Genomic DNA, 18,631 nt, shown 5'->3' with positions numbered 1-18,631 from the left:
TTTAAAAGCAGGATGTGCTATACATATTACTATATTGACAGTTACTATGGTAACCATTATGTCATTGTATGGTCATATTACCTTGTACTTCGGTACGTGATTAAAAAAAATAAAATTAAATAAAATTTAAATAAATTAAAAAAAACTATATTAGGAAAACAGGAAGTTACTATGGTACCCATTATGTCATTGTATGGTCATATCACCCCGTACTTTGGTACGTGACAAAAATAAAAAAAAATTAAAAACTTAAATAACTTTAAAGAACAAGGAAGAACCTTACAATAACTATAAAAGCAATCTTCACTCGCTAAATGGACTGCAAAAAAGGCCAGTAAGGATAATTCATAATGCCGCCTACAGAGAACATACTAACTCCTTATTTCTAAAATCACAAATACTTCAACTTGCTGATATAGTTCATCTTCAAACAGCTAAAATAATGCATAAGGCTAAAAATAACCAATTAGCTAAAAATGTCATCCAATATGGATAAGGATGAAGAGTCTTGAACCAGTCATGATGTGCTATACATATCACTATATTGATGGTTACTATGGTACCCATTATGTCATTGTATGTTCATATCACCTTGTACTTTGGTATGTGACAAAAAAATAAAATTAAATAAAATTAAAATAAATTAAAAATACTATATTAGGAAAGCAGGAAGTTACTATGGTACCCATTATGTCAATGTATGGTAATATCACCTTGTACTTTGGTACGTGACACAAAAATTAAAAAAACAAACGAAAACAAAAAACTTAAACTATTTTAGGAAAGCAGGAAGTGAACAAATGTAACAGTTACTGATTGTAAAAGTACCTGATGGAGGGGTAGGATTTAATAAGCTTTGCTTCTTCCAACTCCTTTCGGACATGTGGAACTGTGAACTGATTATGTGATGCATTCAATTGTAATCTGATGCATGTTCATATGAAATAAAATTATTATTATTATTTAATTATTATTAAATTATTATTACCATTAAAAGCCATCGTTTGAGCATCTTTTCTCTCCAGCCAAGAAGTGAAGGAGATGATGTATTTTTCTCATGTTTGATGCTCATAAACAGGCTCTAAGGACGCATGTTACTGTTAGAACATCATTAAAAAAGTCAAGTCTGTACACTATGAATATTGTTTCCTATAAATCAACAAGGGCACATTCCGCTCGTGGCATAAGCAGACTTAATGAAGAGCTGCTACAAGAGCTGCTTTACTGCTTTGGGAGAAGTTTGAACTCCTCACCCACCTAGCCAGGCGGTGTAATAAGCCCAACAAAGGGACCTGTCTCTGGCCGACGGGCCACCAAGGTATGGGGTTGGGGGGAGGCCCTGACACCCACGGGAACCAGGAATGCGGAGGTCATCACCTGCCACCTGTTACACACGCATACTTGCCAGTTCATTGGATACACCTCGATTAAAGTCACGACGCGGTCCACTATGAAATAAAATCCTCACGTCGTGTCAACAGGATGTGTTGCCATCTGACGGCATTAGCGGTGGATTACGACTAAAACAACATAGACACATCCGTCAACGCTAGTATGTGCTGCGGAGAGACGTCGTAGCGTAACAATACCATAATACTATCCAAACAAAGCAGTTCAAATACGTCCTTTATATGAAAATTCAACAAATCAGGACTACTTTTTTTTCCCAAACACAAGCACAGACATTGCTGATCACCCCCAGCGGCCTCAACCCCACCCCCGCCACATGGAAGCTGGGGCTAAAAATAAATTAATAATGCCACAAAGGCTGCTCCAAAGCACACAATGCATTCCTCTTGGCCCCGGGATCCACAGGGAGAAAGTACTGATTGATATGGACAGGGTCAGGAAGTCCTATGTGAATCACACAAGAGGAGGAGGAGGAGGAGGAGGGGGGGGGGCATAGGGACCAGGAAACTCGGAAAGACACTGGGAAAAACATAGGGAGGGTGGGAATGATCGAGTGGTAAGTGGGGTAATGACAGCAAGGGTGGAAGTGGCTTTCTGGGTGCATGTTGTGGTAGGTAGTGCCATTCTGAAGGACTAGCGAAAACCAAAATTTACAAAAAACTATGCAATTTTCCCCACAATAAATAAATGTAAATCCAACTAATCCGTTCCAGACACTCAAAACATATTAAAAATACATTTTATAGAGAAGTATTAACGAGAAACCTACTATTAACCCAGACACAGGAACAGTGTTTGTTTGGACACCTTTCCAAATGCATATTTTCCTATTATTAGAGCCTTGTAGACATGAAATAACATCCCTATAGTCACCTTTACACTCCTATTATTATTATATAACTATAATGTGAAAGCATAACATGAAGCATGCTACCGAGCTAAATAGTTAGCCATCAATTTGTTTATTCTAAACTTAGGAAAGGGTTTCAAACATATTGGGCAAAGCAAGAAGCCAAAAAAATATATATATATATATTAATATGAAGAGTACGTCTGAACACGAAGCCCTGACCTCCAGAAGTGAATTTATACATTTGATATATAGTAATAATAGTTAAAGAATAATACAACTTTCTAAATACAGTTTTCCCCATTATTAGAGCCTTGCAGACATGAAATAACACCCCTATAGTCACCTTTACACTCCTATTATTACTACTTTTAATTACTTTACCTATTATTACTACTTTATTATTATTACTACTATAACTAACGCGCAGACTATGGGATCACTGCAGGGACACGAGACAGCCGCCACTTTAAACATGAAGCATGCTACCGAGCTAAATAGCTAGCCATCAATGTGTTTACTTTAAACTTAGGAAAGGGTGTCAAACGTAGTGGGCAAGAAGGGTAAATCAAGAAACCAAATTTTTTTTTTTACCACTTCCTCACTGAATGGGAGGATAACTTATTTCACTATGCCATGGCTGAGGGTAATCTAATGTCACATTACCGACGCTTATTGGCCAAAATACTAGGATACAGACACAGAAATAGTGTTTGTTTGGACTTGCAACACTCTTTGGCCCCATGGCGAGTTATTTTGCTGGATGCAGGGTACTTTGGTTGGGCCCTTATTTCCCAGAGTGATACAGTACAAGGCAAACGGACTACTTTAGTACGTGCAATACTATTCAAAAACTGTGCAAAACTACCAAGTACTCAAAGATCCCTTATATGACAGGAGCGCAGTGCCGTTTTTAATGTTTTTAAGTTACAGTGTTCGTCATCAGAAGTACGACCCCCACCCCAGTCTGTCTGGTACTCACATGTGCTGGGACGCATTGGGGAAAAACTCGGCGTACTGTGGTGCCGAGTCCTCTGGGCCGTGAGGCGCAGCGTGGCTGATGACCATCATGACGGGGCGATGGGGGTACATCCTTTTGGACATGTGGAAAAAGTTGATACTGTCGTTGGTGATCAGATCGGTGAAATAGTCCTGGAAGAGAAGAAGAGAGTTGCCAAATATTTCATAGAGTTCATAGAGTACATGCAGTACTAATATGGAGTCAACATCTGGCAACCTGCCTGTGTGTGTGTGTATACAGTGTAAGTGTTGTTTCCCCTGTCTGGGTATCCCTGAGTTATTGAATGTGACACCATCACAATGCTCCTTATCCATCTTGGTTGCTCCTTTCTGTCCAAGGAATTACTCCCAAATCGAAAAATGAGGTGGCTATCCTGAAGGGTACACCGAATGTAGAAAAACGTTGGCCTGGCGACACGTTTCCACAACAACGCACTGGTTTTACACTTTGTCAAAACGTTTATTCCAGACACGGTGTCGTCTCCTTTTGAAATGCACGCTGGGTTACACCCGCCGCGTTCGCCAAGTTTCCAACTGCAGATCAGTCTTGGTACCTGCAGCTGAGGTTGTCGCCTGGCATAAGGAGACACGTGGAAGGGTGGTGGGCCGTGTTCACAATGAATGGCTAAAACGTGGAATTTGGACTGAAAATTTGGCAGCCGAGCCATTAGGACTGAGGTGGTGGCTGTACCAGTCATTACTGGAAATGACATTTGTGCTCAAAATGGTTTTGAAAGGCATGCTAGCATGTAATACAGATATAGTCTACGTTTTAGTATCATTGGACCAATGGCAATGGTTTTATTTCATTTGAACATGCATCAGATTACACTTGAATGCATCACATAATCAGTTCACAGTTCCACATGTCCAAAAGGAGTAGGAAGAAGCAAAGCTTATTAAATCCTACCCCTCCATCTGGTACTTTTACAATCAGTAACTGTTACATTTGTTGTCCTGCTTTCACAATATAAATTAAATTAAATTAAATTAAATTAAATTAAATTAAATTAAATTAAATTAAACTAAATTAAATAAAATTAAATTAAATTAAATTAAATTAAATTAAATATTTTACCATGTACCGAAGTACAAGGTGATATGACCATACAATGACATAATGGGTGCCATAGTAACTGTCAATTTTTTTTTTTTTTTTTTTTTGTCACGTACCGACGTACGAGGTAATATGACCATACAATGACATAATGGGTACCATAGTAACTGTCAACATAGTGGTATATATTGCACATCATGACTGGTTCAATCCATTCCATGGTTTGATTCCACACAAGTATTGGATGACATTTTTAGGTAATTGGTTATTTTTAGCCTTATGCATTATTTTAGCTGTTTGAAGATTAACTAAATCAGCAAGTTGAAGTATTTGTGATTTTAAAAATAAGGAGTTAGTATGTTCTCTGTAGGCAGCATTATGAATTATCCTTACTGGCCTTTTTTACACTTAGTACACTTAGCGAGTGAAGATTGCTTTTATAGTTATTACCTCATATTACCACACAATAAAAGTAAGGATATGGTAGAACCAGAGAGCAATAAAGAGCGTGGAGTGATATTTTCATGTATTGTAACTTATGACATGTCGGTAGCGGCCATGTTTTTCAGTCCCCTAAAAGGTGTGTACCAAATTCCGTGACTGTATGTATGCTCCGACGCCCTGCAACAAAGCATCTATCCAATCCAGAAATCCCGAAAGTCTTGTGGTGCTGATTAGTAGAAAGCATGTAACCCCATTAGAGGTTAGGGTGGCTTTCTCATTGCAACACAATGGCGCCGTGTTCAAGTCACGGTTGTCACGGTGGTGCAAGTTCACCATTTTTTTTTTAGCACCAAATAGGAAATAGAGAGTCCATTTGCGTCGAAAAAACCACAAACTGCTGACCATGTTTGAGTCCTGTAAACACCTCGGCCCCTCAACCTGCGAGCAAGCTTTACGCCTCCGTCCGAGGTTAGCGGAGGAGTCGTAGTCTAAACCGTTTGTTTGCTTTCGCACGGGCCGTCATGAAGGTTCACACATGCCCCGACGATAAATCTCCAACCATGTCCGCAAAGATCACCAACTCTGGGAAGATGTTGGCACGGGACTGCGAACACTCACTGACAGCTTCTTAGGAAAACACGCAAAGGGAAAGATGGACGAGCGAGCGTATCCGATGCCGCAAACAGACAGGAGCAACCACAGAGTTCATCTTCGGTGGTAAAGTGAAATTCCCTCACGTTCCACACCAATCCGAAGGTGGTGTTTATCACACCCGGCAAACCCGGCTTCTCATTTGGGTGTCTAAAACGTTGAGGTAAGGTGAATCATCTCATGCCCTTTAATTTCTACGAGAATTCCTTCAAACTTGGATCACAACATTGTGATAATGGAAGCGCTCCAACGTCTGGATTTAAACACGGAACCTGTAATTTGGTTACTGCAATAAAGACAAAACAAATGCGTGCGATATTACGGGACAACATACCTTGGCATAATTTGCACCGTGTTTCTCCTTGTAACCATTCCGACAGACTGTGTAATTATAGAAGCGGGAATTTTTGATCAATCCGACCCACTCACGCCACCCAGGTGGGATGTAGCTGCCGTTGTACTCGTTGAGGTACTTGCCGAAAAAGGCTGCAGAGGAAAGAATTGACAGAGTCAAAAAAAAAACTTTTTTCATACAGGTCGGGCAGCGAGCCAGCCCTGGCCGCTGAGAAGGCTAATTGCAGCCTAGCATGTAAACCGCAGGCCGCGTGGACCCCACCGAGCTGCCCGCTCCGCCGTGTGCCCATCACTCACGCGGACACTGTCTGATGAGACTTGACAGCGACCTGGCGGGCTTACTGTGTTTGGATTTCTCACAGCAGACAGTCAGGCAGGCAGCATGGCGGAGTCCAGTTTACTGTAAAAATTGTGCAGTGGCTAGCACGGACAGAAGCGTTTGTTTGCCTGTACCTAGACCTAAAACCAACAAGGCAGGTGTATTTTTTTTTTTTTTTTAAATCAGGCTTGTATTGGACCTAGAATGTACACAAACAACAGTGACGTGACATTGAAGTCGTATAAATAGGCTTTGAATTGGTGCCCCACCTAGCATTATTTGCTAGTAATGATAAAAAATAATACTACATTAGTTCAATATTTTCCTTGAGTTACTGCATAAGTTTCATTCATTAATTCATTTTTTTCCTCACAAGGGTCGCAGGGGGTGATGGAGCCTATACCAGCTGTCTTCGGGCGAGAGGCGGGGTACAGCCAATCACAGGGCACATATAGACAAACAACCATTCACACTCACATTCATACCTATGGACAATTTGGAGTCGCTAATTAACCTAGCATGTTTTTTGGAATGTGGGAGGAAACCGGAGGACCCGGAGAAAACCCACGCATGCACGGGGAGAACATCCAAACTCCACACAGAGATGGCCGAGAGTGGGATTGAACCCTGGTCTCCTAGCTGTGAGGTCTGCGCGCTAACCACTCGACCGCCGTGCCACCCATAAGTTTCATACATTCATTCATTTTCTACCGCTTTTCCTCACAAGGGTCGCCGGGGGTGCTGGAGCCTATCCCAGCTGTCTTCATGCGAGAGGCGGGGTACACCCTGGACTGGTCGCCAGCCAATCACAGGGCACATATAGACAAACAACCATTCACACTCACATTCATACCTATGGACAATTTGGAGTCGCTAATTAACCTAGCATGTTTTTGGAATGTGGAATGGGGGGACCAGAGTACCCGGAGAAAACCCACGCATGCACGGGTAGAACATGCAAACTCCACACAGGAGATTGAACTCTGGTCTCCTAGCTGTGAGGCGCTAACCACTCATCCGCCGTGCCCCCCATAAGTTTCATCAAACATGTACTCAACAGCCGAGTTACCACTAAGCAAGTTCTCCAAACTCCCAATCTCTTTCCACATAATTGAATGACCGGAGCAAGATATAGTGGTCACAAGCCTATAGCGCCCTCTTACGGCTGTTGATGGTAATGTTCACTCCTTGGTCCCTGACCATCAGTATCAAACCTTACCTGTCCTGTAGCCGGTGTTGTTGAGGTAGACGGCGAAGGAGCGTGGTTCGTGCTGAGCTTGCCAGGAGGGCGACGAGCAGTTCTCGTTGTTGGTGTAGGTGTTGTGGTTGTGGACGTACTTGCCCGTCAGCATGGAGGAGCGGGACGGGCAGCACATGGGTGTGGTGACGAAGGCGTTGGTGAAGGAGGTGCCTCCTTCCTCCATGATCTTGCGGGTTTTATTCATCACCTGGAGAGAGCCTGGCGGGGGAGGGGGAAGCCAGTGGAAAAACTGAATAAATGGCGGCTACGCATCAAGTAGCGGTCATGTGACTGAAACGACTTGACCTTTACTCAGCATTTTGATGGGACAGATGGCCGTTGAGAGCCATGTTTAATATTTCATGTGAAGACACCACCACGGAAAACACAAAGAGCGGAAATTGAATAAAGATGAACTTACCCAGTTCAACATCCTGGTCGTCAGTCATGATGAGGATGATGTTCGGGCGGATGTTCCTGCGGTCTCTTTGGATGCGACCCCTGAGGCCTTGTGCCCTGGTGGTGGTGTATGCCATGCATCCCGGAGCCCAGTCCAAGGACAACAGCGCCAAACAGGACAGCCATTGTACCAGCATTTTGTCAAACAGAAGACACGGCGTGGAAGATGGTCGGGAGTATGTCGAATTGAGGTCCAGCCGAACGACTTCACTTGCACCGTGTGGCTTTCAAACCCGAGGTGAACTGCATGGAAACATATGAAAGAGCATTTTAAAGCAGAGATTCCCAATAAATGGAGTGAAGTACATTTACTTCAAAACCTGCACCCAAATCCTACACAAAAGCTTTGAGTGTTTAACAGCTCCAACAGCTACCAACCTGGAAACCAATCAGAATAAAGAGAATTCCGGAAAAAAACAGACCTCATCCCAGAGGATCCCACCACTCGTGTCCTTTTTCCCATAACAAGCTCACATCTTTCTCCCCTGCCTTTGAGATAACAACTTAGAAACATCCATCTAAGCGTGCTGAGCCCACGCTATTGGCTGTCAGCACCTTCCTGCGTCCGCCAATTGCAAGCCACTTACCGCCCATCGCTCCAAATCCACCCCCCCCCGCCCCATCTCCATCCCACGCAACGACTCAAGCGTGACACTGGGCCGGTAGGGAGGATGAGGATGAGAAGGGGTTTAGGGGCACAGAGGGCAGGGAGAGGGTTCCGCTACATTAACCCCACCGCCACAGTCGCCAATCACAGCCTCTTATGTCACGGTCGCTCTATTGACGGTATAACAGTGAAGTTCAATTAGATTTCACCATTCTGTCATATTGTCATCGCATCACCATGTTGTTTAACCCTTAGATGCATAAGTGGGTCAAAAATGACCCAGTCAGGTTGTTTTCTTCAAATATCTTCATAATGAATTTTTTTTTATCATTTCATATTCCAGGTATTCCTCAAAAAACATGTTTTTGATATCATGCCATTCACATTTTTAACTTACCTTTTATATATTTTAAGAATTTTTGTGTATGTGTCTTTCATGACTGTTGGTATTATCAACAAATTAGCCTACTTTATAACTAGCTGACAGTAGCTGGCGAACATCAAAGATGTAAAAAAGTAAAAAATGAAGATGTTTCTAACATGAAATCATTCTTGTGTGGTCCTAAATGTAATACAAGTGATTATTCCTAACCAAAATGGCAAAATTGGCATAAAAACGCATTGATTCTAGTATGGGTCATTTTTGAGTGTGGGGTCCAGTCACTCGTGAATCTAAGGGTTAAAGAAATCAAATATGTCCGTGAATAGGTGATGACATTCATGTTTTTGACTTGAGTGCTAACATCGCTTCTCTGCTTCCACTTTTATGACAACTGTGATAATCTGCACTTTTATGAGCACTCTGCTCGTCGGCCCCTGCGTTCCAGATGAGCAGCGTAGGAGCCAACCAGCACAGTCATGGTGACAGCCTTATGCAAACATTGGCACCCGACAAACAAACACCCCCCTTTTCCACTGCACAGTGTGCAGCGTGCATAGAAACTTGCATTCAATCTCAACACACACACACACACACACACGTGCAAAAACACACTTCTACAAAATTGTGTACTCTTCCCAGAAACAATATCTGGACAAAAAATGTCACATCTCTATTTCTGTCAAGCAAACTAGGCTAGTGTTAGCAACGGCTAAAAATGTCATTTCATGCCAATTCAAGTGGCAGAGCGGACAACAAGGTTCATTGTGGAATCTGGTACAAATCCCGTGTCACTGATATGGTTGGCTAAAATGCTATCAATAGCTCCACTGTCCGAAACAGGGTGAGATGCCAAGGATGATTAAATGCCACACGCACGGCAACCAATGGGATATGGGCCGCAAGTGCGAGGAATGACACGCAGCTGCTGCCGCCAACAATAGCCGTCCCCTTGAACTGTGCTTTACCTCTCGTGCTACATTTTCACTTATCAGACTAAAGGTTTCTGTAGCAATGTGTTTGCTAATGGTGCTAGTAGGTCACCAGATGGGAGAAACTTAAAGGTCCCATATTAGTAGTCGATATTTTCCAAGTGTGTTGACCAAAAATCGAGCTCAAAATCGTGGTCAGGTCGTGATAAGTGAATTTCCATGAAGTGAGAGCCCTCATTTATAAGTCAAATATAATCATAGCTGGAGCATAGTGAACCCGTAAACCCATTAGAGCCCTCTAGACATGAAATAGCACCCCTATAGTCAGCTTTACACTCATATTACCCCCCCCAATATAGGAGACATAGTGACAGGAAATAAGCAGTTACCAATACGTAAATACGCCAACAATACATGACAATCTTGAGCTCAAAATCGTGGTCAGGTCGTAATAAGTGAATATCCATGAAGTGAGAACCCTCATTTATAAGTAAAATATTATCATAACTGGAGCATAGTAAACCCATAAAACCATTAGAGTCCTCTAGGCATGAAATAGCACCCCTATAGTCAGCTTTACATTCATATTACCCAATATAGGAGACATAGTGACAGGAAATAAGCAGTTACCAATACGTAAATACGCCAACAATACATGACAATATTGAGCTCAAAATCGTGGTCAGGTCGTAATAAGTGAATATCCATGAAGTGAGAACCCTCATTTATAAGTAAAATATTATCATAGCTGGAGCATAGTAAAACCATAAAACCATTAGAGTCCTCTAGACATGAAATAGCACCCCTATAGTCAGCTTTACACTCATATTACATAGCAATATAGACATAGTGACAGGAAATAAGCCATTACCGATACATAAATACGCAATAATACATGACAATCTTCTTCTATATCCATAACTGCAATACAGTAACAGTGAACTCAGTTTAAAGGCGGTATTATGTCCGTAAAGTTTTTTTTTTTTCATGACCTCATGGAACCCGGCAACTTCAAACGCGACCTTTTGTAGTCCAAAAAATGTCAGGAAGGTGATGGATTTTTGCCACATTTGCTGCTATCTTGCATCATTGGAAATATTTAAAAATCAATAAAGTTTGGTGTTTTTGAATTCAACTTGAGAGTAGGTTCATTCTATTGTTTAGTATGACAACACTGACGGTGGCTCTTTGCACACAAGCATAATGGAAGGAAGAGTATCTGCTTGTGTAACCAAGCAGGGCTAGCACTGTTTGACTGACTGGCTGGTTGGCTGGCACTTGTGCCCCCCCGCCCCCAAACCCCCTTCAGTCAGGGCCCCAAACCACACACCCCGCTGCACCCTGACCGTCCCCTGACCCAAGTGGTAATATGGCTTTGATGGCGGCCTGTTTAACCCAACCTCAGCAACCTGAGGCTACCCACACATTGCGGTTACAAGCGAGAGAGCGTCGGGGAAGTGCAGAGGAGGCACGGGGGGCGGGTGGCGCGGTGCCTTTTCACGGCGAGGTAACAGTCAGAGTTAGAGTCTGGTTGTGATTGGCCTGCGTATTCAGTTCTGGCTCCGTTTCTGTTCTGTCTAGTCTGTGCATTTATCAGCTGTTAGTGAAAAACAGCGGACAAATGAGCCAAAAAAAAAAAGTGAAAAACTGATCCAGGTATCTCTTTTAAGTATCTGCCGAGTCTTCCCAAAAACTGGATCCGGAGGTGAGGAGGTTCAAAATTCTCCAAAACAAGTCAAACCCAAACCAGATGCCATGGCGGTGTGAAATAAATCATCCCGATGGTCAATTCAACGCACCCACACTCATTCCTTCTGGACTACGGTAGCCATGTTGCAATGCAGAACCAACAGCACCTTAAACCCGACAAAAACCCAGGACACCCGGACTTTACCCTCTCGGTTTCAGACGGGAAAGCGATTATGGGAAGGCCTTATGTTAACACTGAGTCTTGTCCAAATATTTCTGTAATCCCAGGGAATTTAGCCAAGTACTGACAAGGGCCGCTTTACACTGAGGAGCGCCTGTGTCAGGGTCCGCCACCACCACCGCATATTGCACCCCCCCCCAAATAGACGTACTGAGCACCCTGAAGGGGACCTCTGTGCTCCGGGCAAAGACTCAAAACCCTTAAGTCGGCTGACCAACATCTCGAAATTTGTGTAGGGGTCCAATACAAATCCAACAACAACCGAGCGTAAGATGGTGGTGGTTAGTGATACAAGTTGTAAAGCACATCATCTATGGCTGATTCATTTGCTTCTGCGGAACATGTCTGGCATCTTCGCAAGCCAAACCTCACTTCGATGTAACGTGAACCTGGAGTGGAGGCATTCATGGCTATTAAAGCCGAGGTTTTTTTTTTTTTCCTGACCAGGTAAGAGAGCCTTTGTATTGGCAAGGCTGCCAAGGCCATACCCCCCCCCACCACCACCACCACCACCGCCGCCGCCGCCGCCGCCGCCATCATGGACGTATCTTCATGTATCCTGATTCAAGGACACTTCAAAAGGAGGAATGGATTTAAGGATTTAAGAGGGGGGGCAAGGTCATACAAGTCAAACTATGAACTGTGTATCCAAAATGCGGACTGGGGGCCATTTGTTGAATTCTAAAAACACATATTAAACCTAAAAATAAAAAAAAAAGAGTGGTAATTTTATGAGACTAGTGAAAATACTAGGAGAACAAAGTTATAATATTCAGAAAAAAGATGTAATCTATATTGTAAAAGCATAATGTTGTAAATAGTGAAAATATTAGGAGAACAAAGTTATAATATTCTGAAAAAAGTGGTAATCTATATTTTAAAAGCATAATGTTGTAAATAGTGAAAATACTAGAAGAACAAAGTTATAATATTCAGAAAAAGTGGCAATCTATATTTTAAAAGCATAATATTGTAATGTTGTAAATAGTGAAAATACTAAAACAAAATTATAATATTCAGAAAAAAGTGGCAATCTATATTTTAAAAGCATAATATTGTAATGTTGTAAATAGTGAAAATACTAAAACAAAATTATAATATTCAGAAAAAAGTGGTAATCTATATTTTAAAAGCATAATGTTGTAAATAGTGAAAATACTAGGAGAACAAAGTCATAATATTCAGAAAAAAGTGGTAATCTATATTTTAAAAGCATAACGCTGTAATAATAGGAAAAAAAATGTTTTTTTTTAAAAGTTGTAATATCATGAGAAACAAAAAAATGCAACGTTTGACATGACGAAAATGAAATCGAAGTATTTTCAGGAAAAGACGGCCACTAGGTGGCAGAAATGCATTTTCTGAAGCGCTCATTTTGCATATTTGCCAAGCTCTGCGGCAACCAGGAAGTGAAAAGACTCGGACCTGCTAATTTGAATGCATGGACAGTGAAAGTTATATTTGTAAAAAAAACAAAAAAAAAATTGTAAACCCGTTTACAACCTTCTAAATATGATTTTTGCCATTAGAGCCCTCTAGACATGACATAGCACCCCTATAGTCAGCTTTACACTCATATTACCCCCCAATATAGGAGACATAGTGACAGGAAATAAGCCATTTAAGACTGTTACCGATAAATATGCGAACAATACATGACAATCTTCTTCTCTGTCCATAACTCCGATACAGTAAACGATACATAACTCCAATACGATACAGAGACGGCTGGTCCACGGACAGTGAGGCCAGGCAAAACATGTAAATAAACATCTTGTATCATCGTCGTGCAAGGTTATTTTCATGTAAACAATCATTTGTGTTTATGTTGTGGCATTGTTTATATATTTTTGGCTAAATATGTATGGCAACATTTGTGTCAAAGTGAACGAGTTTAACTTAAAATTCAATTAATTATATTAATTTATATATATATATATATTTATTAATTAAACATTTATTTATTTTTATATTTATTTATATATTTATTTAAATTATTTAAATTTATAATTTATAAATTTTAACAAAACTGGCAACACTTGTCAACCGTATGCACACAATACAAGGCGAAAGACTTTCTTGTTCGGCCTCCTCTCGAGCCATGACTGGAAACCATTAGCGATGAATAAAATACAACACATTTATAATTCTCCAGCCACTTTGGCAAAAGCCGCACTCCCATCAGAAACAGTCTATCAGGCCGCAAGGAGCTCTGGAGAGAGTCAGAACAAGGAGGAGTCGAGCATGTATTGCTCTCTCACGGGTGGCTTCCTTGTCGTTACTGACATGTCGAATATAGCCCCAAAATAAATGATGGGGCTCGAACCACAAAAGAGAGCAACCGGCTAATTGCTTCAACGGGTTTCCAGTGAGGTAATTGTCGAGAAAAAGAACGCGATTTGACTGCTTTTCCATGAATTCAGCAGCAGAAAGTGCACAGTCTGTACCGTTTTCAATAGCCTCGCATGACCAGTTAACAATTCATTAGGAAAAATCTGGCGAAAAATGACCTTCGGGTTCGAATGCTTGACAAAAATGCTAAATTTCCCCTGCAGTCAACCAATAAAGTCTTATCTTAATCACAGTATTCAAGTAAATGTCAAGCTAGTGAGGATGATTTAGGGTTAGAGTACTGTCAGGGGAACAGTTTTCCTCCTTCAGGCTAGTACCCATTATAGACCAACTCTCGCAGACACTCCACTGGTGGGCCAAAACTTCCTGTCTTTAAGAGGATCTTCACCAGTATGTCATTCAAACATGAGTGTTCGTGCCAGGTAAATGATCCTTCAGTGGGTCTTTCAAAACAATCTGTTGGATAGCGAATCTTTGCCTGACGTTACTGCAGTATAGAGCATATAGCTCTATAGGGCCAGACTATATATTTTACACATATAATTATATAATAATAAAAAAAAATTCATATAATTGTCATATCACCTTGTACTTTGGTACGTGGTAAAAAATAATTTTTTTTTTAATTTAATTTAATTGTATTTTATTTTATTTAATATGAACTATATAATGAAAGCAGGAAGTGAACAAATATAAAAATATTTGAAAAATTATTTTAAATTAAATATTATTACATATAATATTTAAATTCAATTATTTTATTTTTAATGAAATAAAAAAATATTTAAAATTTTTTGATTTTATTTTCCCTCATGGAACGTGACCAAAATAAAAAAATAAAAAATAAATAAATGAAAATTACAAAAATTTAACTATATTAGGAAAGCAGGAAGTGAACAAATGTAACAGTTACTGATTGTAAAAGTACCAGATGGAGGGGTAGGATTTAATAAGCTTTGCTTCTTCCTACTCCTTTTGGACATGTGGAACTGTGATGCATTCAATTGTAATCTGATGCATGTTCAAATGAAATAAAACCATTAAAAAAAAAATATATATATAGTAATATAGTAATAGTAATATAATATAATATATAGTCTGGCCACCCGTCAATTTTGTTAAATTAATACGGCCCACAAGTCAAAAAGTTTTTTCCCACCCCTGCACTAGGTCCTTAAAACAGCACATGCTTGTCATATAAAATATAAGGCCCTTAACACACTGAAAATGTGCCCCCCCCAGCACCAATGTATGGTATTTCCCTGCCTCAGAGGACTCTATAGTTATGCATAAGTTTAATATTTGGTTCCCTCGTGTGCTCGCCAAATATTTTAAGTCATTACAAACACAAAACAAGTCGAGTGCGAGCGAGTTTCTGGCAGCTCAGTTCGGCAAAGTGCGTGAAACTCAAAACTACCCCCCCCACCCCCCACCCCACCAAGAATATGCGGAGCATGTGTAGGCATATTCTCGCCCCAACACCGTGCACCACAGGCAGCGTGTTGCGTGACCCTGGACGCCATAAACAAATACGTCCACCAAAACGTGACACTGCTCATAAAAAAGGGGATTTGTTCAATTGCACCTGTGCCAGTTCAGCATTCCCCTCTCTCCACACCCCATGGCCATTCATGGAGGGGGGGGGTCATATGCCCATATTACGAGTTGGAATAAGAGTTAAACACAGACAGACATGTAACCTGTAATTTGTATACAAGGGGAGGGGGGGGGTCGCTTTTCCATTGCCTGTGGCTCAGTGTGTGGCTTCCCAAAAGCATGCTGTAACTCCATTTGTATTTTCATTGTCTTACAAATAAAAAAAAAAACGATCAAATATGCTCATTAAGGAAGCTTACCCATTCCTTTTGCATGCAGTCACCGCATCATCCCAACAAACCTCTCGGCTGAACCGCAGCTCAGGTAACGCGTCAGGGAATCCTTGCATCCACGCACAGATTAGCGACGTTGCAACCGGAGGCTACTTCAAGCACATGGCCAAGTTCGTACAACACATACACTAGCGAGAGAGAGAGAAGGTCGAGAGGGGGTGGGGGGTGCTGGCAGAGTGTGAATGTGTTCGCTCGCTGCAGGGGGGGGGGGGGGGGGGAAGAAAAGAAGCAAAAGAGCTGAAACAAACGCACGCTAGCGTCTATTAGTCCGAGTTGTGGCGCGGGATGATGGAGGGGTGAGGAATCCATTCATTTCCCCTCTTTGAACCCTTTTCTCCATCCATCCCCGTCGCTCCTGCCCTCCCAGCTTATTATCTCCATTCTAGATAAAAGCAACCCCCCCCCTCCCCAGTGGCGGCAAAAACAAAAATGCGACAGGCTTGCTTAATTGTACGTGATACAGACAGGAGCCTTTCTCTTTCAAACCTAAAACAGATTGCTTCTCCCAGGGGAGGGGATTACTACACAAGAGGGATGACAAAGCAGGGACAGTGCAGCCCTCTGGGAGGGGGGGGGGTAGGGGGGGGGTCTTTTTGTGCACGTCCCAAGAAGATTACGTTAGTGGTCATCACACGTGCCTCAAGGTTGAGCCTCCCGTCACAGCATAGCTACGTTGCTTCGCTTTCACACCTCCTCTTCCTCTCCAACCCCCCACCCCCACCACCGCCCCCACCCCCGTCCCCTCTAGGCTTTCATCTCTGCATCTTAAGCACTGCATCGCACACTGCGACAGGGAATCGGTCATGAAAAAGTAAAAGGCAGAACCAGGATTCCTTCCAGTGATGTTTGCATGTTCTGACCTTCGCTGCTGCAATGAGGGGGTTTGAACAAACACTTGGGGTGTGGAGTGGGGGGGGGGTTATTGTGAGCTTAAAAATAAATCAATGCAGCATGTGGTAGATATGTTTTACAATAAAGTAAATGAGTTGCTAAGACTTTAGTGCAGGGGTGTCCAAACTTTTTTATGATGGTCAAACACGCAAAAATCAATCCAAAGTAGGTCAAATACGCCATCAAATTACTTAATATAACGTATAATACATACTATATTACTACTATACTATAATACACAGCCTACCTCTCAGTATTGCATTATATTTGTACTTTGAGCTTCTAAATACAGGTTTTAACATTATTAGAGCCCTCTAGACATAAACTAGCACCCCTATAGTCACTTTCACACTGGTATTACTAAATAGAATTCAAAATAAGCCATTTAAGACATAACTAAGACTGACGGCTGGAAATGTGTTGCGCTGTGAGGGGTGCCGAGTGGGTTGTGCAGACAGGAAGTGACGTTAATGGGTTCAGAGTTGAGTTTTAATTTGCCGCGGGGTTACAGCTGCGACAATAGCCTATTGTTCCGGCAATAAAGTGACATTACAGACACCTAGTGACCGGTGTTGACTACTACATAACATAAGAACGTCTTTGAATGATTTTTAGTGCCATCATTTAAAACAGGGGTGGGCAAACTACGGCCCGGGGGCCACATGCGGCCCACTAAGCGATTGAATCCGGCCCGCCTGTTGCTTTTTAAGTATTTCAAATTTTAACATACAATCTCGCAACATAACTTGCAAGTCGGACGTCTTATTTAGTAAAAAAAAACAAAAAAATTACAAATTAAATGAAAATAAATAACAAGAAAAAATATGTATATTAACAATATATATATATATATATATAAATAAATGTATGATATATTAAATGACTGATGTTTAAAGTGCTCCTGAAAAAGTTTTACAGATAAAATTAGACCAAAAAAATCTAGAAAAATTATAAGTATAAAATAGTGTGTATGTTAAATATATGTCATGGCCCCCCCGGACAATTTTGTTAACTCAATGCGGCCCACCAGTCAAAATATTTGCCCACCCCTGATTTAAAATGTGCTTTAATTATACGCAGCATGATTTATTATATTTTTATTATATATATTTTTTTATTATTATATTTTTGAACAGTGAAGTCATGAAATTGGAAGCAGAAATTAGCAAGGGATTTCTGTACTCCGCATTATCAGTTTAATTTGGATTTATTTATAAAATGTCAGTATTGTGCAATAAAATATGCATTAAAATTTAATTTCTGCTTTCATCTTGTTATGACTTTTTGACTTTATTTTTGTAAAATTTTTTATGCAACCCAAACAAAAATGAGAACTTAAAACTTAAAAATAAAATAAAATAAAATAATAAAAATAGATTAAAATAAATAAAAATTAAATTAAAATATTAATTAAAATAAATAAAAATATACATATATGCTAAAAATACTTACATATATATATATATATTTTATATACATATATAAAAAAAATACTTGAAAAAAAATGAGTCATAGGCCCCAAATGGACAACAGTACTTTAGTAGCTATCAATCTAATTAGCATTAATCAATGCAGGTTTTGATCGTCCTACAGAACCAAATGTATCAAAAAACTGCTTGAACTCCTACACAAAAATACCTCCACTGTGATTGGTCCAGCAGAGGGCACCCTTAAAGATAATGGGAATCAAGTATTGCCATGTCATGACTGGAAGGATGGCTACTGGAATAAATGTTAGTCTTGGCAAGTGGCTAATTATTTGCAGCAGCTGGTCATGTTTGTAGCACGCTGAAGCTCAAAAGTGTTCCCCTGATGTCCAAACATAATCAGAGCAACAACTTGTTTAG

General features: G+C 40.8%; 1 protein-coding gene across 5 annotated transcripts in view; it reads right to left on the bottom strand.

Moving 5' to 3' along the window:
- The window catches only part of sulf1 (sulfatase 1), a 67,716-nt gene that overhangs the window by 14,708 nt on the left and 34,377 nt on the right, over positions 1 to 18,631 (bottom strand). For all 5 annotated transcript variants that reach the window (XM_078792345.1, XM_078792346.1, XM_078792347.1 and 2 more), the window contains exons 3-6: positions 7,767 to 8,047; positions 7,325 to 7,564; positions 5,767 to 5,918; positions 3,243 to 3,412 (exon numbers count right to left, since the gene is read on the bottom strand). In XM_078792345.1, the coding sequence (XP_078648471.1) occupies positions 3,243 to 3,412; positions 5,767 to 5,918; positions 7,325 to 7,564; positions 7,767 to 7,941 (737 nt within the window). In that variant the 5' untranslated portion in view covers positions 7,942 to 8,047. The remainder of the gene's footprint in view (positions 1 to 3,242; positions 3,413 to 5,766; positions 5,919 to 7,324; positions 7,565 to 7,766; positions 8,048 to 18,631) is intronic.

This window comes from Doryrhamphus excisus, linkage group LG7 (assembly GCF_037039965.1).
Source record: "Doryrhamphus excisus strain RoL-2023G ecotype Guam linkage group LG7, RoL_Dexc_Guam_v1.1, whole genome shotgun sequence".
NCBI lineage: Eukaryota > Metazoa > Chordata > Actinopteri > Syngnathiformes > Syngnathidae > Doryrhamphus > Doryrhamphus excisus.
The sequence above is the reverse complement of the archived record's forward strand: the minus strand, read 5'-3'. Positions and strand labels throughout refer to the sequence as shown.